The following is a 24008-nucleotide window of genomic DNA, read 5'->3' as shown; positions in this document are numbered from 1 at the left end:
ACATTTGCTCTTAGCTATTATAGAGCTATATAAACATATCAATTCTGGACATACATTTAATCAGAGGAATTTTACACGATCGAAAATATCTGAGAGATCGACAGTGCAAAACCCTTAAATTATCAATCATAAATCTACATTTCAATCATACTTACAGGTGAAATGTTCGTCCACAGCCTTTGAACTGGCGATTTGTGCAGTTAATAGCTGCACGTGCAGGCATTTTAAGTCGAAATTTGTGTCCAATCCGAATTAATAAAAGAAGTTCACCACGAATGCAAAAGCTTGCCCGAGAAGTGTTTCTTGCGAGTAGCAATATGGCGGCCGTTTGCCTTCACAAGTCATCGCCAATGAGCTATCCAGGTATACCATATAGATCAGTGATATGGAGGGACTCTAATACAGGCGTGATACTCGCGCCCCCATGCGGGTCAAGCGTGATCCAACATCCACCACTGATATTGGATCAAACCAAACCAAAAAAGAAACGAGGGGGCGGGTGCCGCTGGGCCTCAGGCCTCAGGTTAATTACAAGGTAAAAAAATGTAAATTACAACAGTAATTGCTCAAAAATAAAACATATTTAATTGTTAATATGATACATTGATTATCTTGGAGACCAAGAGTGTCACACATGTTATTTCACTAGGAAAATGTGACTGAAAAGGAGGGAATTGTGAGTGGGTATGAGTTGGTTCAGCCTTAACTGCTAGTTGGGTGACGGCGGGAGATGATGATAAAAGTTCTGTTATTTTGTCAACAAAACATGGAAAATACAAAGTCTAAGCCATCAGGTGCACAATTTAGAAAGAAGAGGAAATAAGAAGAAGAGGAGAAACGGGACAAAGATAAAAGGTACGGAGCGATAGCATCACTTTATGTACACCACATTGTGGAATGTATGCGATCAAATAAGCTAACGTTACTGGCTGCTAGAGGGTAACTGCTGTTCATTTGTTTTCTTAACTGAGAGTTTTAATTGTGTAAATGTGGCTTTAAGTCAAATGCCATTTAAGGGGAGCTTGAGTTTGTGAAATAAGCACCTTTCTGTAATTGGAAATAGTTGAGGTGGGGAGAATTGGGGCTGGGAGGGGTTGTACTTGCTTATTTATTAATATATTTTGTTGGCTTTTGTGCCAATGGATAACTTAACACATAATTGTTTTTACATTAAATAATGTCTTTGTTAAGAACTAGCAGTAGTGAGAATTTGGGTGGGAGGTTGGGGGGCACCACAGCTTCAGTCCACCCAGGGCGTCATTTAAGGCCGAACCGCCACTGGTCAAACTGTCATATTGAGGAATGACCTCCTGTCATTTCCATTGGCTTGACAGGCTTGTTGTGAGGTTTTTAATAGCTTATGATTGGTTGCTGCCAAAAAAGGGCGGCTGTTTTCTCACTGACTTGTGAGCAGTACAGTCTCTGAAGGACTCATAGTAGTTGTTAAGTTTAAGAGATGCCATGAGATTGGAAAAAAGTCATAAATTTGCAACACAACTACATAAATTGTAGGGTTGGCTTATACACTGGAATTGATGGTAACTGTACAATCACAGCTGTGAAATCACAGGAAACTACTGTTGAGATATTTCACAGCAAATTACTGTAATGTTACTGTAAAAGTCATGAAATTATTAGGCATAGTCATTTACTGTGAATTCACATGAAACATTTTTGCAGTGCGGTATATTGGTAGAGGCCTTTGAGGCTGCCTTTCCTGCTTTTTTGCGTTAAAAGAGCAAATGAAGAGGGCCCCTGGCAATATTCACCTTAGGCCCCAAAATTGCTAAGGCGGCCACTGATGACCTGACAATACGCATCAGGTATTACTTGAACATATATTTTGTGTATTTACATAACATATTTACAGTGACTTACAGTAATTGACTAAATTGTTACACTGCATCTATATTTCTTCTGTACATCTACAACAGGGGTCCCGAAACTTTTTTCTGTGAGGGCAAAATAAATTTTCCCTTCTCTGACGGGGGCCCAGGGTCAGTTTGTAACCAAAGGTGAGGATCACAGACATTTATTGTTTTCCAGAAAGCCACACATAACCAAATATTAACCGTTTCTGAGATCTTGCGAAGAAAAAAAAATCAGAAAATAAATAATATCACTATCAATGAAATAAATAACACTATATATGAAATAAATAATAACCAAATAATCCTTCACAGAATAAAAGACCATGGAACATTAACTTTCTTGTAGACACCATTGTTTGCAGCTCTGTCATCAACTTCACTATGAAAACCAGAAAGCCAGCAGGCTAAGAAGCCGAACTGATACAACACCTACCAGCACAATACATTTTACTACCAGTATGGTTGTAGAGCGGATTTTATCCCAGTAGATCTCATTACGATTACATTTGTTTGTACTCAGAATGGCTCGTTCAAGTCAGAAAAGTAAGCTTACCTACATATGTTCATCAGTGTGAACTGTGGGCCTGCATCTGGCTGGTGAGAAGTTCAATGTCAGGTTCATTTTAGTCACAGCCAGTCTCAAACACTGATGGAGATGTTCATCTGTCAGTCTTGATCTCATCGGAGATTTCAGGTGCTTCATGCGTGAAAAGGTTTGCTCACAGCTATATGTGCTGCCAAAAAGTGTGGGCATCTTCATTGCGTGTTTTTTAATGTGTGCGTACGTGTCGTTTGGGAGGGCGGCATAGAAGTCAGTGAGACTGTTGGGCTTGAATGCGTCTTTCGGGACATGACAGTTCTGCAACTCGGCCAACTCAAACTGATAGGAAGGCTGGGCTTCATCGATGCCAGAAACAAAGGGGTTCTGGAAAAGGCGGATATCTTTTGCATGAACATGTAGTTCACGGAATTGGACACTGAACCCCACCTTCAGCATTTTCAATGCTTCCACACACGTTTCAGCTGGGAAGGGGACCGCTGGGTTCTCTGCAGAGAGGTTTTGGGTAGCACGTGTTCACTTGTTCCAAAAGCAGCCCTAGTTTCACCTCAAATGCTTTTATGTGGGAATACATGTCGTAAATGAGTTTCCCTGTTCAGCATTTCTGTCACGTCTGTTAAAAATGCTAGGTGCCATCTCCATTCTGGGTTAATCGGCTCAGGAACCGCTTTGTCTTTTAAATGAAGAAATGCGTTTATTTTAGGTAGCGGGGAGGTAAGACCCCGTTGTTCCATCTCCCGGTTCACAAGCCCCATTGAACCCTGAGACGCGCCCACCATACTAGGAGCTCCGTCAGTTGTGACGCTAACAAGCTTCGACCAGTCCAGGTTCTCTTCCATGCTTTGGCATACTTTGACGAAAATATCCTCCCCCGTCGTCGTCCCTTTGGGACTTTGGAGAGCTGCCAGAATAAAAATGAGCAGCTGCGCTGTGTCCTGCACGTCCGCGCTCTCATCCAGTGCTAATGGGAAAAAGTGAAATAAAAGTGAAATACTTTCGTCTTCTGCTGTAGCTGGGCATCCGATTTCTTCAATGCGTCTTGTGATTGTAGTCGCCGACAGACTCACGGCACTGAAGACATCTTTCTTGTTGGGACACACCTCCTCCTAAACATTTCTTGACAAATTCTCCATCAGTGAATCAGGTTAAATACTCTGCATTCTGAATCAATTGTTCTCTTACCTACTCTTTCCGCCATCACTCTGTTTTATTTGACAGGGGTGTGTCCAGGATTTTTTTTTTTTTTTGAGGGAGGGGTTACAGGCACGGACTGCGGAAGGGTGGAATAGAATGTTACGTTCTGTGCATGTACAAGTCTCGATCACATGGCCATACTGGGAAAAAAAAATCTTAATGCATCTCTGGTATTGTTCAGGGGGCCGGGCAAAATATGGAAGGGGGCCGTAGTTTGGGGACCACTGATCTACAACTTCCATGGGATTCTCTTAATTTGTCCGTGTTCTCTTGATAAAACTGTCCTTAAATGTGGGCTTTCACTGATCCTCCCATTTGCAGTCAGCATACATAATGTTGCCATTCTTGACATACACTCAGAAAATGCATGTTGTGCTTTACTCCTCAGCATACGGACAATGAGGCCATTGCCTCCTTGGAGCAAACTGTGTGATGGGACTCTGTCATCAAGAAGGAGTGGGCTGAGTTCAGAGAAGAGCTGGAAGACAATGGTGTCCTGATTGAAGGTGTGGAGGTTCTCAGTGATTTGGGGAGCATTGGACTCTTGTGCGAGTTTATCCTTCTCAATCTGGATGGATGGATACTGTCCTCCTAAGACAGTGTTTTTCAACCACTGTGCCGTGGCACACTAGTGTGCCGTGAGGGATTGTCTGGTGTGCTGTGAGAAAGTATCCAATTATTATCGGCAAATGATGTGCCATTGCCGAGTGTCTGTGCTGTCTAGTAGCGATCGGCAGAGTAACCATGTAATACACTTCCATATCAGTAGGTAGCTAATTGCTTTGTACAGGCAAAATAATCTATGCATGGATGCGTCAGATGGCGGTGACAGTGGCATTGTGGCGAGCCAAACAGTGATGGACAAGTTTTTGAAAAGGAAAGATGCTAACTCTGAACTGCACCCTGGAAAAAATTCGGACCCAGATGAAGGCCCAAGTATGAGTGCAGGTCAAAAGAAAGCAGAGACGGATGGCTGAAGCAAAATCTCTTGCGTGAGGCAATACTAGCTGTCTTTCGTTTGGATTTGCTTTCACTGGGGATGCAAGGAAACGACTACATTGTGATTGGTGTGTGGTGACAAGCTATCCAACAATGCTCTGGTCACAAGTAAGCTTAAACACCATCTCCAGAAGAGACTGAGAGTTGTTAAGGAAGAGCGTTGTGTATCTTTTTTCGATTCCTGCCAGGATATTAGCTCTTTGTTCATCCAAACAGGCCTCGGTTTCACACTGAGTGAGTAGAAATGTGAATAATTCTAAAATACTTTTTATTTTTGTTTATTTGATTCCTACACTGACACTGTGATGACAACAACTTTATATTGTCAATGTAGGCTACAGAGTTCATTTGTTAGCATTTTCGGCTGGTGGTGTGCCTTGTGGTTTGTTCAATAAAAAAAATGTGCCTTGGCGCAAAAAAGGCTGAAAAACACTGCTCTAAGACACAGTTCCTTGAAAAACAAGCTGTTGTGCTCTCTCTCTCTCTCTCCTACAGTTGGGCGTGCAGCAGGAGCCGGGACAACTGGACACACCTGCACCTACTCAGGCTGCGTATAGGGACAGCTGTGAGATGCCGGTTCCTTCCCTTACACTCCAGCCAGCTTGCTCATCACTCACTAGCCTCTTCTGCACTTCTGGGTTACTCCAGTTGTCCCTGTCCTCCTTACTTGGGTTTTTTTGTGTTTGTGACCTTTTTTCCCTGGGGCGCCACTTGCGGACAGCAGCGCCTTTAGTTCACTTTTTTCTGGCTGCCTCTGTTTAGTGTTGCCATTAAAGACTGTCCCTCCTGCTGCTGCATTGCGTGGTCCACCACATGCACACTGTATCACAAGCTTCTGTCGAATTTTAAGGTCCTTAAAAACCAGCATCTGAAGTAAGTGTGAAGACGTTTGTGTTGTTTGACTTTGAAGATTACAACACTTGCTCCCTGTAAATGGAGGCTGCTGTATTTGTCATGAAACTGCTATAGGTGGCAATGATCTGCCTTGTTATGTGGGTGGAACTTACTGCAAAGTTTTTTAACACATTTACACATTGATTTGTGGCTAGGAAGATTTTACGTTGAACACACAATAAATGCCTCTTCTGAAATGTGAATTGGAATGAATACATAACAGTTTATTAAGGTTTCTTTCTTCTTACAACCTACATGGCCCATCAAAATATCAAATGCTTAATTCTTTTGGAGTTCAGTGGAACATCAGTTAGCGTACGCCTCAGTGAGCGTGATTGCCAGTGGCGGCAGTGGCAACAGTCCAAAACTTTTGGGCCGTGTACATGTATTAGAGCAATTAATAGCTGAGCAGTGTGTCCAGGACATGTTTTCAATGCATAGTTTCTGGATTCTGCTCACCATCATGGCGACCAAACCCGTGCAGGGCATCACACGGAAGTGGTGCCGATTGGCACTCCAGCTTTAACTGTCGACTCCTTGGTTGACATACCCACTCATGCTGCTACAGAGAACATGAACACATTTATGTGCTGAATCACGCTTCAGAATTTAAGTCAAAGGCAACATAGTGAGAAAATTTGACCGGAACCGACCAAAGTAATCATGGAAAACTTACCTACCGCTTGCTGTTCATGTAAGACGCGGTTTTATTGACAACTCCTCCACAAAATAGGCAGCTCTCTTGTGGTGTCCTTTTTAGGACAAAAGAGTTTATTTTTCTATAGTTCTCTATTTTACTCATATTATAATCTTTTGTGACAACATGTAATCATGTATGGTAAAACCTTTGATTCCAGGAGATATGCTTGAATTATACCGAAGTGATCTTAAGTAAGTGGATCTGTCCTTAAATGACCCCCTGGAAACGAAATTTAAGTCAGTACACTTTTTGTACATTAGAGGCCGCCAGGGCGCAGAGGAGTAGGAAAAAGTTTTACACATGAGACAGAATCTTTGCTGATTCAGCGGGTCTCTGTCACATTGTAGTGTGTGTACTGCCACGTGCCATTTGGGAAAATCCACAATTGGCACAAAATAGCCTTTTACCTTTTGAAAGAATGTGCATTAAGAAAATATGAGCTTTAATGTGACATAAAAATAGTGTAGCCAATCACAATAGGGGCCCCTCACAAGGACAGCCCCTCCCCGAGTAGGGTATATAAGGCGATGTACCGCTCAGTAGACCTCAGTGGTCTTTGCTATAACAATAATTGTAAACTGGAATACATTTTTTATTCTACCCGGAACATTCCTTCAGCGTCTCATTTAGACTTATATTTTTTTCTGGCTTGCAGCGCTTAGAAAAATTTCACCTGCTGAAGGACTTGGGTTTTGGGAGAGCTCACAGGACCCAGTGTTTCTAGGAGGAAGAACAAAAGAAATTAATTTGGAGGGCTAATTTTCATGAAGAACTTACTGTTATTTTTACCAAAAGGAACAACTTGAGAAAAACTTTTAAAGACGGTGCGGGCTCATCCTACGGCGGGCCGTGACGTTATCAGCTGGCCCCACGCATCAAGTCTGGCCGCCCGGATCAGACGCCCCGTCAATTGGCGAGCTTCAGCCAGGAGGGGAACAAGCCAGGATGTCTGTCGGAATTAGTCGACGCCTGCTTCCAACCAGCCGGCTCCAAATTTATAGTAAGCAGAACCCTTTTATCAGCAATTTTTTGGTGTCTGGACGCGGTGTGCGATTCCTTCCGTTGGGAATTTATATCGGCTGACCCTTGACCCATCTAAATCTAAAAACATAATTAATTTAACAAATAATATAAGTAAAAAAATAACATTGCACTGTCGGCTAGTTGAGGTAGAATCCAATCTGCTTTCTGCTTGCTTCTTTTTTCTTCATTCTGCATTTTTCACCTTTTTCCTTCTTTAGCTTGCATGTGCATCCATTCTGCGTGCTGCTTGTTCTTAGTCTACGCCTGCTTTTCACCGCTTAACAGCCTCTCGTCTATACAGTGTATGTGTTGATATGTATGACTGTGTGCTCTACTGGTGCTGCTATAGACTGGATAAGAGGGTGTGCGCAGGGGGTAAGGAGTTGTGCTGAAGGCTATATTGATAGATGACGAGTTGTGTACTTATGGAGTCATTTGGCTGCTGTTGTACAGTCGATTGGAGGGATTTAAGTAGGTTGACAGGGCCCTTAAGTTTGAGAATGTGGATTTAAGGTCAGGGAAAAGAAGATTAGTGCTTGTTGCTGTCATTGTGTTTTGTGTGTGTTGTCCTGTCAAGTGTAGTCCCGGCACAGCTGGAGGTGTTTGCCTCGGCGTCATGTTGTTAGGTTGTAACATCAGCTTTATATTTATATATATATATATATATATGTGTGTGTGTGTGTGTGTGTGTGTGTGTGTATATATATATATGTGTGTGTATATAATATATATATATATATATATATATATATATATACACACACACACACACACACACAGCTTCTCTGTCTTGCATAAAAAACGGCGGGTCCGCTTTGAGGAAAGGGGAGGGAAAATCTGTTTTAGTGACGATATGAGCTACACCGAAGACACGTGCTTAGTCTGAGTGTAGGATAAAACAAGTACCTTACAATACCGCTCATTTAATTTCCTAAAATACAGGAAAGGTATTTGTTTGCACGATGGGTCATCCCGTGGTGGTGACCCCACTTGCAAATAACGTCAAGGGTGGCATAAAACAGCTGTGTAGTACTGCGCATAAAATTAAGTAGGCCTAAATAACACTAAAATTGCACGTGAATTAAATCAAAATCCCAATGCAGCACAAAGGAAATTCAATTAAAATTACGCATAAAAGTCAAATTAAGATTACTGTTAAAAGAAATTGCGCATCAAATAAAGCAAAACCAAACTGCGCACAACGAAAGTGTGTATGAAATGAATGTCTGTGTGGACCACGCATGTTTGATGTAAAAAGAGTGTCTCTGAATGGCTACAAACTGATAACGAACATTTGCACGTATCATTAGACAAGCAATTCACTAGAATCTCACTTAGTGTTAACATGGAAGGGCGGGCAGGTAAGTTTTAGTGACAAACAGTACTCCAAGTGATTACCCCTTACTGTGGCGCAGGAAACGCTGCTGCAACAAGTACCCTCACGGGTGTGGCCACAACATAAAACAGATGTAGGATTTGTCAAGTCGGTAAAGCCCGTACATTTAAAACCGAAGCCGCACATTACTCCGCCCTAAAAAAACAGTATACCTTCCACAGAAGGCTACGGAAGGTGAAGGCAAAAATTTGATTTACTCAAGGACTTTATTAAGTAACGTTTAAAAGTAGATTTTAGAATAAAAGGTTTGCATGAATGTTTGATTGAATTATTAGTGCCTTTTAAAATAAGTACAGTATAGATGTAACCGTTTAATCAGTTGATATGTTAAACTTAGTGAGTGATTACAAGTGGTTTACAGAAATAATGCTTTATTTAATAACTAGCTGTGTAGATGAACAACTGTTTAAGTGTGTCAAAGGTTAAATACTGAGAGCTCACACATAGTGAAGGCCAGCCGGGATCAGCAGCCAATTAAGGGAACAGACAGAAAGTAACTTGAGCCTTGAGATAGTTGGGGAAAAATATGTGCTGATATGTGCAGGAAAGGTGTTATTGGGTCAGTGAAGGAGCTGGCTATCACCTGCTGGTGTCACACAAGCTTGGTCAAAGAATCTGGGAGAAAGATATGTTTGGAGAGATGGGCGCCGACGGTCTGAGGGGGAAAGCTACATAAGGCAGAGGATGCCATCGATCGGGACCCGATTCTCTTCCTACAGCGGGGAGGCTGCAGGCGTCCAAGGAAAGAGATTCAGTCCAGGGCTCTGAAGCTTCCACAGCTTCAGACAATTCTTCACTACAATTTTTAAAATTTCATCTGGAGTGTGATTCTTCTTTCCTTCTCATAAATGGAGATGAATGATCACGTAAGGGGGATGAAATTGGCTTAATTAATTTGTAAACGTGGTCCTTTTGACCTCTTTATCAGATTACGGAGAATTTAATCTCCAAGAATGGTATGCAACCCACTATTGACGCTTTGAAAGCTGCTGGGGTCTTAAATAAAACTACAAGCCCCCACAATACACCAATTTATCCAATTCAAAAGCCAAATGATCGCCTTGTCCAAGATCTGCGCATCGTCAACTCTATAGTTGATGCTGAAATCCCCGTAGTCCCTGATCCGCACACTTTGTTGTCCAATATTCCTCCAAATACACCGTTACTGATCTTTGCGCAACAGTTTTAGTGTGCCAATGCACCCCGATTCTCAATATCTTTTTGCATTTACGTATAAGTACCAACAGTGTAGGTACACGCGCTTGCCACAACGCTTTGTGGAGAGCCTGACAATCTTCAGCAAAGTGTTAGCTGGCGACTTTTTGGATGTGCAGAGCACGATTATTCAATACATGGATGATATTTTAATTGTCAGCTCTGCTAACCTCCTTTAGAAAAAGGAGGACACAAGGTCAGCGAGGAAAAACTATAATTTTGTCAGCAAGAAGTAGAAAATCTGGGAAGGAGATTGTGTGGTAATCAGCGTAAAATAGAAACCTCTCACATAGAAGCTGTTATTAATATTCCACAGCCTGTTGGACAAATGCTGTCTTTCTTGGGACTGCCTGGTACAGCAGAGCATGGATCTGTGATTGTGCAATAAAAGCTGCCCCCTTGAGGGCTATGATTCGTGCAGCAGGACGAGCAAGTAGTTCTGCTACTCTTCTCTACTCTGTTCTCTGGAACACAGATGCTAAACAGTGTTTTAAAGCATTAAAGTCTGACCTGCCCTTGGTAATCCAGATTCTAGTGTATGTTGTTGAAAGATTGGGTGATGCATATGCAGTGTTGATGCAGGACACTCCAACTGAGAAGCAGCCGTTAGCATATGATAGCACTAAGTTGGACAATATAGAATCAGGGTGACCACCCTGCTATCAAGGCTTAGCAGCGGCCGTTTTTGCATTTCATAAGGCATCCTCGGTTACATTGGGACATTCAGTTCCTTTGTACACGGCACACCAACTGCACGCCTTGTTGACAAGTCCAAGTGACAAGCCAGACGTACAGGTTAGGAAGTGATTCTTTCGGTGCCAGAACTGACCATTCCACGCTGTAATACTGTTAATCCTGCGACGTGTATGGTTTTGCACGAGGAGAGTACGCCACAGACAAGATCATGAAGCCGAGAGACGATTTGTCTAATCAACCTATTCTTGCTGATTTGACCTTTTGGTAGACAAGCTTGTGTTTTAGTGATGTGATACAATTAAAGCCTGATGATTACTGAAGTGCAAGCGGTAGAAATCACACAGCCATGTCCAGCACAACTGACAGAAATGAAGGTCTTTACAGCTGCATTACAATTAGCCAAGATAAGCATCGATGTACAGACTCGGCATGTGCTTATGAAGTCGTGTTAATGGAAAAATTTGGCAGCACAGAGGGTTTAAAAGAGGATGATACACCTACTGTATATCTTTGTGGTCATTGAGAGGTTTAGCAGATGGATAGAAGGTGTCCCAACAAAAGGCCCAGATGCTTGTTCAGCAGCTTAGTTCCTATGTGAGGATGTTTTTTGATATTTGAATTTCCAGATGCCATCAGATCAGATAAAGGACCAGACAGATGAGATAATATCATGAAAACTAGCTTTGAAGATGTTAGGAATTCAGCAGTTTGGATGAGTTGATTATTCTTGTAGAACATGCAAACGTTACACTCAAAGCTCAAATAAGGGCAGACGGTAAGTACAGGCCAAGTTAGATGCATGTGTTGCCGCTCGCTTTGGTGTGCATGAGATCACAAACTAACAAACTAATCACTAAACCACCGAACAGGGTGGCTGCGTGAAATAAAGAGGAATTGGTGATATCTTTGCAGGATGTAACCTGTATGCCTCGTCATATTTCAAACAGACGAAGATGATGCAGAGTATCAGGGCATCTGTGGAGGCATCCACCATCACCATCCATCACTGCCGCCCAGTCACGGTTGTCGGCAAGATCCATCACTCTCTCGACGCCGGGGAACCCTTCGAGAAGAAGAGCCGACATTGAACAACATGTCTGAGGCGTGGTTGCTGACATGAGGCCTGAGAGCTCCAGGGATGCTCCCTCTGCAGATGCTGAGCTGCAATTCCTGCACACCTGTGTCCCTGATGCAGACAACCTTGGATTCACGTCCACTCACACACCCTTCCCCCCTCCCCGTATCTGACGTGCGAACTGCATCGTTCCCTTACTGGCCCTTTTCACACATATTCAATCACTTCCCCCGCCCACAAATCAACTGACGTGAGTTCATAACCCTTTCTCCCACGGAAATTTGTGTGCTGTAGTGAAATGCGTCCAAGCGGAAACGGCGGTTAGGCTAGGAACTAATGTTCTGCACCACAGAGCCTCTTTTGTCAAAATTGTCCCTCGGCCGTGGAGGTGGCTGGAGAGTGACCAAGGGTGGCCACGGCCAACCCAGGCCACCTCGTAGCTCCACCACTGCTACTACATGGAAGCAGGAAGTGGAAGTCAGGTCTGTCGCACTTCTATGACATCATCAGCGGTTACACCAGAAGTGTCAAATGTGAACGCAAAACACTTTTTATAGTTTTGCAGTTATACTTTCCTCGGAATAAAGTAATTGTGAAAGCATATAAATGATGACTGACAGGGATAAGTGAATCTTTCATTTACTTTTTAGCTTCATTAAAGATGTGATTGTTGCCAAAGACACCATGTGGCAGCGATATCAACACGGACATCACCTTCCTCTTTTGCTGTGAGTTATTTCTTGAATTCAGCAGTGTTTCTCGCTTTCTTTGTCAAAATGCTGCCACTTGCAACTTTCTTTGGCTCCATTTTTAGTTGCTGAGTTTGAGAAATAGCAAAGCACAAAGGTGGTGTCCGTGTTCATCTTGGTGCCACATCACGTCTTTGGCAACAATCACATCTTTAATGATGGTAAAAGTAACCTGAAATGTTCATTTATCTCTTTCATTCATTATTTACAGTGGTGTGAAAGTGTTTGCTCCCTTCCTGATTTCTTTTTTTTTTATGTTTGTCACACTTAAATGTTTCAGATCATCCAACAAATTGAAATATTAGTCAATGACAACCCAACTGAAGAGAAAATGCATTTTTTAAATGAAACTTTTTATTAAGGGAGTAAAAAATCCAAAGCTACGTGGCCCTGTGTGAAAAAGTGATGGCCCCCTCAACCTAACAACTGGTTGGGCCCCCCTTAGCAGCAACAACTGCAATCAAGCGTTTGGAATAACTTGCAATGAGTCTCTTCCAGCGCTGTGGCCCAATCATCTTTGCAGAATTGTTGTCATTCAGCCACATTGGAGGCTTTTCCAGCATGAAGCGCCTTTTTAAGGTCATGCCACAGCATCTCAATAGGATTCAGGTCAGGACTTTGACGAGGCCACTCCAAAGTCTTCATTTTGTTTTTCTTCAGCCATTCAGAGGTGGACTTGCTGGTGTGTTTAGGATCATTGGGCCTCATTCACGAAAATCTTCTTAAAAGTCTTCTTAAGAAGTGTACTTAAGAAGGCGCGGGTTGGAAACTGCGCCGCATTCACGACACGTTCTTAAGTAGGGATAATCGTTCGCACCGGTGTTCTTAGGTTGATGAATGCCAACTGCGATGCCCGTGCATGTGAGCCCTAATTTGCATAGGTCACCGCCTATTATTTCCCATACAAGGTAAAAAATGTGCCGTGCGCAACAGGCAGCTGGAGGCGGAGATGGCAACGCGCAAGGGCAAGACTGAGGAGCAGCTGGACAACAAACGAAAGAAAAACTTCAATTGTACTGAAATAGAGGTGCTTTTACAAGGAGTGAGCGAACACAAGACCACCTTATTTTCACGTGTATCCACCGGTCATCAGGCCATCCAAAAAGAGTCGGCATGGAGCACCATTGCAGGAAACATAAATGCCGTTTCCACGGAGAAACGCACCACCGCAGAGGTTAAAAAGAAGTGTTTTGACTTAAAATAGACTAAAAAAAAAAAGATTGGACTGCACCGGAGGGATCTGGAGGAAACGGGAGGTGGGCCATCAATCAGAAACCAAACCATTTCGGAAACTCTAGAAAATATTTACACAATCATGATGGAAAAATAAAGTAAAAATACATAGTTTGTGTGTGACAATTTATTTTTTCTGTGGTTACATTTGATTAGACGCTGCCTAATTAATACAGCAGCCCCGTGCTCTGGCTCAAGACGTGGCTGGGGGCGCATGTCGTTATCTGGGGGTGCTCCGTGCGCAATAGACACACCACGTTTCATTGCGATGTTATTCTGATGATCCTGCACACCTGCAAGAACAGAGAGGGAAGCCTGAAGCCTGAAGCGGGACATCAAATATTGGTGGCTTTCAGCAAATAAATCTAATGGTCCCTTTACATTCTCTCTCTGCGCAGCGCACGTCCAGCCAGCCTTTTTTTTTTTTTTTTTGATGAATTGGGATTTGAATATATATTTATCCATGGAGTATATTTTAGTTGTTTTGATGATAAATAATTGTTGGGATATTTTGTTGTTGCTTAATTTATTGGTATGTATGTTTATGTGTTTATGTTTCTTATGTTCTTATTCTTTCTTGTGTTTTCTTTCTTTTCTTGGGAGAATGAACAGAATAAGATTTTCATTGCATGGTATAACTGCTGTTTTACTATGCACATGACAATAAAACTCTCTTGAATCTTGAATCTCAAAATCCATCATGAGGGCGATTGCGCATTGAAAGTGCAAGCTTTGCTTGTGCGTAAGAGTCCTCCTGAGTGTTCGTGGATCTAAGAACTGTGAGTTAAGAACACGTTTCGTGAATGCCAAAAATCTTCGTAAGAAGGCTTTAAGAACAGATTTGTGCGTAAGAACATTTCGTGAATGAGGATCATTGTCCTGCTGCAGAACCCAAGTTGCTTTCAGCTTGAGGTCACCAACAGATGGCCGGACATTCTCCTTCAGGATTTTTTGGTAGACAGCAGAATTCATGGTTCATTTATCACAGCAAGTCTTCCAGGTCATGAAGCAGCAAAACAGCCCCAGACCATCACACTACCACCACCATATTTTACTGTTGGTGTGATGGTCTTTTCCTGAAATACACACACCTTCCAAAAAGTTCAACTTTTGTCCCGTCAGACCAGAGTATTTTCCCAAAGGTCTTGGGGATCGAGATGGGGTTTTTTTGTTCAGAAGTGGTTTTGGTCTTGGAACTCTGCCATCCAGGTCGTTTTTGCCCAGTGTCTTTCTTATGGTGGAGTCATGAACACTGACCTTCACTGAGGCAAGTGAGGCCTGCAGTTCTTTGGATGTTGTTGTGGGGTCTTTTGTGACCTCGTGGATGAGTCGTTGCTGCGCTCTTGGGGTCATTTTGTTTGCCCGGGCACTCATGGTAAGGTTGACCACAGTTCCATGTTTTGGCCATTTGTGGATAATGGCTCTCACTGTGGTTCGCTGGAGTCCCAAGGCTTTAGAAATGGCTTCATAACCTTTTCCACAGCGATAGATCTCAATTAATCACAGTTAAGTTATGTTTGAAAGGGGAGGGCAATCACTTTTCACACAGGGCCATATCGGTTTGGATTTTTTCCCCCCCCTCATAAAAAGGTTAATTTAAATACCTCATTTTGTGTTCAGTTGTGTTGTCATTGTCTAATATTTCAACTTGTTTGATCTGAAACATTTAAGTGTGGAAAACATGCAAAAAAAAAAAAGAAATCGGGAAGCAGGCAAACACTTATTCACACCGCTGTAAATGCATCATCAATTGTTTTCTGCATGTCAAACTATAATTGTTAAACTATGAAACATGTTTTGTGTTAATTGGATTTGCATGATTTTTTTCATGTGAAAAATTGATTTGGTTAGCGTACGTTTGGGTTCGAGTTGGACCTTCTGGAACGCATTCATCACACTGTCACAAATCCTGGAAGTAGATGTCAAATGTATTCTACATGCAATGCTCTTAAATGGGTAAAAGAGTCAAAGAGTCATATTGCAGGACTTTCTTTCAAAAAAAGTTTTCTCAAAGCATCTATTAGGATTTGAAAGTGAAATCACTAGCGAGGTAAATCCAGAGCTTAGCATGTGACTTGGGGCGTGCTCTTCCTGTCTTCCTCAGTACTTGTGTTTGACTTGCCAATTGACCACTGATGAAATGAATCGTGTTTACATTTGCACGACTCTTCTCACTGTGACTTCAACTGAGCCGACATTGTCCTGGAAGTTTTGCTTGTAGATTTGTTTGTTTCCTCACATGGCGCACAGTAAATGTACATTGTGGCCCGCTGGTCTTAGCCTGGTGCTAACTGAAGGAATGCACGGCATGAGATGGTGAAAGTGTGCAAAAGCGAGGAGAAGGAGCTGTCTGCTCATCGAAGTGTGAAATAAAATGTTGAAATAGTTGTGGATCCTGTGCGTGTGTTTCTTTGCAGGTTAGTGGACTTTGTCATTGGGTTTAAACAGATGCTTTACTAGTGCTTATCTAAGACAACAAGATGAACTGAAACAAGATTGAAAATAGTAAAACTAGCAAAACCCAAGTTTGTTTATTCAATAATACTGGCATTAGTAAAACACACGAAGCCCGTAGTGTTTCATAGAACAAGTTTGAATGTTGTTCTGCTAAGTTGATTGAAAAATGTAGTGAATGTAAGTTGAATCTATTAGACTAACTAAGGACAAACATTTTAGTTGAATTAAAAGCAGATCATTTGATTGGAAATATTAAGATGACATTCAATCAGCTAAACTGTGTTCGAATAACCTGATCAAGACACGCTGATTTAACTTGATTGGTTTACGTGGGATTTGTTCACGTGGCATGATACAATTACGTTAAACCGACCATTTATTTCTTTCAGTCGGTCTTATTTGTTGTTACATTTGCGATGGAGTCAACGCAAAACAAAACTCAAGGGCGCCTTTAGAAAGCACAAATCGATTGTAAATCAGTGTCTTTTCCTCCTCCATCCTACAGTATGTATGTAGTTCATGTTAGGAAGCACCTCAACTACTAGTAGTACTACTAGGTTGGAGTACTACTAGCAAGTTGGGCCTTCAGCTTTCCTTTGAAACATTTTTTCACATTTTGGACGCCACCAACATTTACACTCACTGACATGAATCCACTCCAATAATAATAATAATCATAACAATCATAATAATAATTATTATATGACCCATCGGTGTGTATTTTCATTTGCTTATGCTTTATTTCGTTTGAAAGATGTTTTTACAAAGTTACTTTGAAACACGTCACGTGTTTGCGCCATTCAACTTGTTTTCATACTGAAAAGAAAAACCTTTTTCAAAAAGTTTCCATAGCTTGTTCCATACTTTAAAGAGAAATAACCGAATGTCATATAAATACAGTTATACAACAGTACGTCCACATTTTGATACAAAAGACAAGCAACTGATGAAAGAGAAAGAGTATCTGCGTAACAACAAGCATATCGTCACAGAGACCATGAAAAGACTCCCAATACGCATAGAAAAGATGTTCTATAAAAGACAAACATGATAGCGGCAACGTGTCGGCCCTCCTTTGACTTTCTTGTTACGTCAACACGACCTTGAAGTGACGTTTGATTGACGCCACGACGGCAAATACGCCTATAAAGCTCGGAAGAAGAACACTCGAGTTCCAGACTTCACGCCGAACGGGTTGGAAGAACAACACTTTGGGTCCAGACTTCACATTGGAAGACGAACACTTCTGAGTCCAGACTTGACGCCGATCAACATCCTTTTGCCAACATGATGCTGCTTTCCTTCATGCTTCTGCTCCTGCAAATGTTCTGGAGTGCCGGTAAGAAATCCTCTTGATGTCCCCCTTTTTCACTTCACTACTCGGAAAGACAGCGAGATAAATCACACGACACGAGACATTTTAAGTTTGGTGTGTGTAGCTGTTCTGTAAAAGGATCTTTTCGTTTGTGTTTTCACTGTTTTTTGTAATATTGATTTTGTTGTGCTGCGGACCGGGCCTGTTTTTAGAAGGCGCTCTATATTAAATTATTTTATCTAACTTCTACTGCGTCATTGAAAAAATATCAATAGAATATAATTCACTGTATTTTAATGAATAATACATTTTTTGTACATTTGGTTGCACGACAGGCCGTGTCTTTTTAAATAAAATACATAAGAGTATTTTTGTGACGTCACCCCTCCCTTCGGATCAGACTGAGAGTGACGCTGGGCGATGAAAAAAGCAAATATGTTGAAGATTGTAATAACGTGCCATAAATGTCTTTTTAGGCAAGAAAAGACTTGGTTTCCAGCTTCTGGTCCTGGGATTCTTCTGCTTGGCCGTGGGTAAGAAAATGAAAGTCTCTGTTGTTTAATATGCTAATGACAAAGCTTCCACCTCAGTACTGACAAACAAGACCTTAAATTGAGTGTTTTTTGTCATAGCGCACACGCTTTCACTGCAGAAACAGACCAAATGTGACAAACGCTCATTTTTTAAAATAGATGTTTTACTGTGAAAAATGAAACATTGAGTTTGCTAGATCATGTAGTTGTAGGTGTTCATACAATGTATTTTGGATTTATCAATGAAAGTAATTGCTGTCCTTTGTTTTTAGTCCAGGGTGCAGGTACACCGCTGTCCTGCCTCGAGTGTCCTGTGGGCCCCTTGACGGCCGTCTGTGACTTCAGCAAATGTTCGTCAGATAGCTCTACCCATAGCTGCTACATCAGTCTTGGAGCGACTTCTGGTAAGCAACGTGAAAGCCCTTGTCCCGTTTCATGCCCATGACGGTTAAAAAGATGCGTTGTGTCACACGAAGCAGTCATGAGCTGCTGGAATGCGACACGTGCATGCCGTGCAATCTTTATTCTTGCAAGAATGCCATGCACAATAAGGGAAAGGTGTGCAGGAAAAAGGGCCGCACGGTGGCCTAGTGGTTAGCATGTTGGCCACACAGTCAGGAGATGACCTGGTTTGGGACTCTGTGCGGAGTTCGCATGCTCTCGTGTGTGTGGGTTTTTCCGTGTACTCCGGTTTCCTCCCACATTCCAAAAACAAGCATGTGGTGAATCATTTGGAATTGGAATTACAATGAGGTGCAGAAAAATGTCAGTCCAGATTGGATCAGATTTGGATCCAGATTGTGTTTTATGGGGCAATTTCATGAATGCGAGTCTATTGAATAGAAAATTCACACAGAATTGGTCCTATTTAATCCATTGAATCCAGATTGGTTGCAACCTTGGTTATGGATGCTACCGCCCCCCCTTGAGTATGAAGCACATGTGCTGTGAAGGCTTGAAAAGCATTGAAATGTTGTTCCGCTAAAATGTCCCAGCATGCCCTAGTAAACAACTTTTCATTCTGAAAGTGCCCCCCTGTCATGTTGAAACACAGGCAGCACTGACATTCTTGTCCCTGTCACCCCCCAGGCAACGACCTTATCAAAAGAGGCTGCATCGAAAAGGAAAAATGTACCAAAATAGAAGATGTGAGCCACGACAACCAAAATGTCCCCATGATGACAATGTGCTGTGATACGGACAATTGCAACAATGTGGGTTTGTTCAAAGTTGACACCAAATGCGCTGCTTAAGCTCTTAACCCCCCCACCACGCAGGCCTGCTGTTGACCCCCTGCCGCCAACACGGCTGTGTTGGCACTGATGTACCACCCCCACCCTACCCCGCCCTGCAGGCCTGCTTTTGAAACCCCACTGCCATCACGGCTGTGTTGGCACTGAAGAAACCCCATCCCCCCACCCCCTTCCCCACCCACCCCGCTGGCCTGATTGACGCCCCTGGGTCTACGTGCTGATGTAACGCCTCCAGTACGTCGCATGTGTACTGAGTTTTTCAGCAGGTTAACATGTTCCACTACCAAATGTTTGATGGTTCAGTTGTTCGAGCTCGTGCGTACATTCGTCCCTCGCCACGTTGCTCTTTGATTTTTGCGGCATTTAGAAAATGTGAATAATGCTGTTTCATGGTTGAATACAGACTATTAGTCAAAAATAGGCATATTGAATATTATTTTTGGCCTAAATGAAGTAAAATAAAAGGACTCAAAAGGCGTGATGATATTTACTATATTGAGTTTACTATGTTGAGTAATATGTCGACTATATTGGGTAACATGTCTACTATTTTGGAATCCTACTTTCTGGAAATTGACTTGTCACGGTCGGGTATGGAGCTGACCGTTAATTAACCCCCATAAACGAGGAATTGCTATCTTCGGTTTATTCGTTGTCGATGTGCATATTTCTGCTAATACCCATTTTAATGACTTGCTTAGATGATAGGATTGAAATGCCAGGGTTAGAGACCTTTTGCCTCAGGACAAATTCCTACTTTGGTCCATGTCACCGGGCTCTGATGTCTTTGCATGTGCTTGACAGTCTCTGTCCCTCACAGGAGGGGACCACCCTTCACCTTGCGTATGTTGTTTGCTATATCAGCTAGCATTTCAGCATGAATGGTCAGACATTTCTCCTTCAGCTTGTATTGATTTGTCTCCTTGCATGCAAGTTCAATAAAATGGCTCCTTATTCTCAAACTTGTCTGATTTTTGCATCCAGCGACTGATTGGCCAAAATAGGCACAGCTTTGTACAGTAGTGAATAATGTTGTCTGAGACAGCATGTAGTAATTAATACACAAGTAAAAGTGCCATAACAATGCATTCAGTGTGAAATACTTTGATGGACAAAGTGTCAAATAATTACGTGAGGCAATTTTCATATTAGGTTGTGATGTGTAGTCTCCACTGGTCACTAGGTGTCAGTACTGTTATGTTGGGTAAGACACACAAGCACCAGACTTTTATTGAAGCTCAGCTCCCCTAGCACAGGAACACAAGGGTTATTTGAGGTCGTGAGTGCGCTAAAAGCGTGTTTAGAACGTCATAAACAGGTTTTGCAGCTTTGATCTCACAACGGGCACAATAATTACTATGGGGATATTTTGCAGCCATAACACACGCAAAGCTAAACCCGCTAACAAGGACTCTTCTGGACATCTGTCCAAACCAATGTAACAGTTGTAGCAGGTATTAAAATGAACAAGACGCAAAGCTGCTCATCTTTTTTGTACTGTAATGGCGGCTGAATAACTGCACGTCAGGATGGCTGTCTTCAGTTGGCCATTTATTTTCATAACCAGAAACAGCACTTTGATGTGCAGGAGCACTTAGCTACACGTGCGTACAAAGCAGCAACACTTCCTTCCCTTCTTAATCTACGCCTTTTTCCTCCAAACGCTTGCTCCAACCAACATGCTGAACCCGACTGCCCCCTATAGCTCACACACCAAAACAGCAGCTGGGAGCAACACAATATACCCGTCGCGACAGTACGTTTGGTTGACTACCACTCTTTGTCCAGCAGAGGGCGCCGTTGTATAACGGAACTATGACATCTTTTACACTTCCTGTCAAAAGTTTGCACACCTCATTTATGGCAGGGAAGAAGTACTTTAGCAATTTGTAAAAATGAACATCCTTTGCTGTCAGTGTTGTTTGTAAAGCTATCTACAGTACACAAGTATTTGGACATGCACAGTTGCTTTTTTGCCTTTACAGCATACACCACCGCTATGGATTTAAATCAATCAGCAAGTATTTGAAATGTGGGAATTACCCCGAATTCCCTACAGATTGAGCGCTGTTGGAGCTGAGTCAAGACAAGCAAAAGTGTCTTGTGGTCGATTTGTTGAGCCACTTGCATTTAGCTTCTTAAGGACAAAAATTAAAATGGCGTGGTTTGATCAAATGGAGACGAATCGAATTCAAAACGTAACAGTCATGTCAAGAGACAAATTTTGTTTATTTTTTATGACCAGAGCTCTATTATATTATAATTACATATTCTTGGAGTGGCTTTTTCCGTGCAGTGAGTACAACTCTAAGCCATGTTGAACATTCCTACACTTTCTATTATCACAGCATTTTTGGCCATTCCACATGACTCCACCAGGTGTCAGGCTGGGTGGGTACAGTGCAGATAAAGATGCCGCTCAGTCACCTTGGCCCAATTTGTTGTCTCTTCTTGGAAGCCATTGGCTGGTAAATAGCAAATATTTATGGATCGCGAAGACAAAATTCATAAATTGATAAAATGTATCCTGATGGCCTCGAGTCATGTACATCTTCTGTGCAGCTGTGCAGACTCCCCCTGGGCCACGTGATTGCAACCCAGCAATCATAACATTTTATTAACTGGCCGCCTTGGGGCTTTGCGGGTAATAAAGTTGATAAGTTGATATGTTTCAGTTTGACCACCTCATCCATTTCATCCATCGCTGCTGGAGCCAGTCTAATCAATATTTAAAAGCAAAATGTCATTTTACGTCTTGGCCGGCAGCTGAGTCATGATTCACTGTGTTAGCCTCAGTTTGGTTCAACGTTTCTGCTGCCGATAATTGGTTAATTGATTTGCAAGTCCGGGTGTTAACAAGTGGAGGCACCCCGGTCAAAGCACCTCTAACTCGGCGACACGGTAAGAAATCCCGTGTCGATATCAATAATAATGATCATACAGACGAATGGCACCTGTCCATACAACGGAATTGACTCAAAGCTACTTCTAACAGCTGCGAAGATCAAAGTCAAACATGTCAAGTTTATGAGGCCATTTCTGAAGAGGCTGACGGGGAGGTGGACCGGGATGTGAAGAATATCAACGTTGCTGGCCAAGTGAGGAAGCAGAATTCACCAAGCTTGGATGGTTCACCCACTAATAGAGAACGCAAGCTGGGTGAAGAGCGCCCTGAGACAGGTTAGTTTGACCCCACTGATGCTGTGTTGTTGCGGTAGTAATCAATAGATGACGTTCAACTCAAACGTCATCAGGGTCCGTCAACTGGAAAGGACATGATTTTGATTCAGACATTTTTCTTTTCATTTGATTGACGCAGGCCAGCGCCCAGCCCCCACAATATCCATCACAGCTGCAATCCATACATCTTCTACTGTTATCAGAGGTCAGGTGGTGGGGGCGGCACCTATGCAGGGAGGCATCCTGACCAGATGCCCAAACCACCTCATCTGGCTCCTCTCAATGCGGAGGAGTAGCAGCTCTACTACAAGTCTCCCTCGGATGACAGTGCTTCTCACCTTATCTTTAAGGGAGAGCCCAGCCACCCTACAGAGAAAACTCATTTGAGCCTCAAGAACTCGCGATCTTGTCCTTTCGGTCACTACCCAAAGCTCATGATCATAGGTGAGGATAGGAACGTAGAATCCACCGGCTTTGCCTTTTGGTCTTTTAGGTCTCTCTTCACCACAACGGACCGATGTAGAGTCCGCATCACTGCAGACGCTGCACCAATTTCCTGTCAATCTCGCATTCCATCCTTCCCTCACCTGTAAACAAGACCCCGAGGTACCTAAACTCCTCTACTTGGGACAGGATTTCATCCCCGACCCCCAGATGGAACTCCACCATTGTCCGGGCGATACCCATGGACTCGGACTGGGAGGTGCTGATTCTCATCCCGGCCGCTTCACACTCGGCTGTGAACCGATCCAGTGAGAGTTGAAGGTCACTGCTCGATGAAGCCAGCAGGACCACAACATCTGCAAAAAACAGGGACCCAGTCCTGCAGCCACCAGACCGGAACCCCTCAACACCCTGGCTGCGCCTAGAAATTCTGTCCATAAAAATAACGAACAGAATCAGTCCTTGTGGAGTCCAACCCTCACTTGAAACGGGTCAGAATTATTGCTGGCAATGCGAACCAAAATCTCACACCGGTCATACAGGGAACAAACAGCCTGAATTAGCTGGTCCAATACCCCATACTCCCAGAGTACTCCCCACAAAATTCCTTGAGGAACACTCTCCAATGCCTTCTCCAAGTCCACAAAACACGTGTAGACTGATTGGGAAAACTCCCATGCACCATCAAGGACCTTGCCAAGAGTCTAGAGCTGGTCCACAGTTCTACAACCAGGACGAAAACCACACTGCTCCTCCTGAATCTGAGATTCAACAATCCGGTGGTTCCTCCACTCCAGAACCCCTGAAGAGACCTTAGCCGGGAGGCTCAGGGGTGTGATTTCACGATAGTTGGAACACACACTCCAGTTCCGCTGCTTAAAAAGAGGGACCACCACCCCGGTCTGCAAATCCAGGGGGAACTTCCCCCAATGTTGACGTAATACTGCAGAGTTGTGTCAACCAGAACTGTGTCAACCAAGCTCTCCCAGAGGTAGGAAACTCCTGACAGAGGACTCTGCCAGTTATTCCCAGCAGACTCTCACAATACGTTTGGGCCTGCCAGGTCTGACCGGTATCCTTCTCCACCATCGGAGCCAATTGCACCAGGTGGTGATCGGTTGAGAGCTCCACCCCTCTCTTCACCTGCGTGTCGCATAAGCCCAAACAACAGTCAGGAAGCGCCCACCCACCCGAAGGCGGAGGAAAACTAACCTCTCGTTTA

The 24008-nt window shown here is 43.0% G+C and overlaps 1 protein-coding gene and 1 long non-coding RNA gene across 2 annotated transcripts; both read left to right on the top strand.

Moving 5' to 3' along the window:
- Positions 1–661: 661 nt before the first annotated feature.
- Positions 662–5698, top strand: LOC129173418 (uncharacterized). The gene is made up of 3 exons (XR_008567230.1): positions 662–855; positions 4013–4130; positions 5119–5698. It is a non-coding gene; the product is annotated as an uncharacterized LOC129173418 (long non-coding RNA).
- An 11363-nt stretch (positions 5699–17061) lies between these two features.
- On the top strand, positions 17062–20104 carry LOC129173346 (phospholipase A2 inhibitor and Ly6/PLAUR domain-containing protein-like). The gene is made up of 4 exons (XM_054764162.1): positions 17062–17400; positions 17853–17909; positions 18182–18313; positions 18999–20104. Exons 1-4 carry the CDS (start codon positions 17349–17351, stop codon positions 19160–19162), a joined length of 405 nt encoding a protein of 134 aa, XP_054620137.1. The 5' UTR covers positions 17062–17348; the 3' UTR covers positions 19163–20104.
- The last annotated feature ends 3904 nt before the right edge of the window (positions 20105–24008 follow it).

The sequence above is a fragment of the Dunckerocampus dactyliophorus genome, chromosome 20 (genome assembly GCF_027744805.1).
Source record: "Dunckerocampus dactyliophorus isolate RoL2022-P2 chromosome 20, RoL_Ddac_1.1, whole genome shotgun sequence".
Taxonomy (NCBI): domain Eukaryota; kingdom Metazoa; phylum Chordata; class Actinopteri; order Syngnathiformes; family Syngnathidae; genus Dunckerocampus; species Dunckerocampus dactyliophorus.
This window is presented reverse-complemented; position numbering and strand designations above follow the sequence as displayed.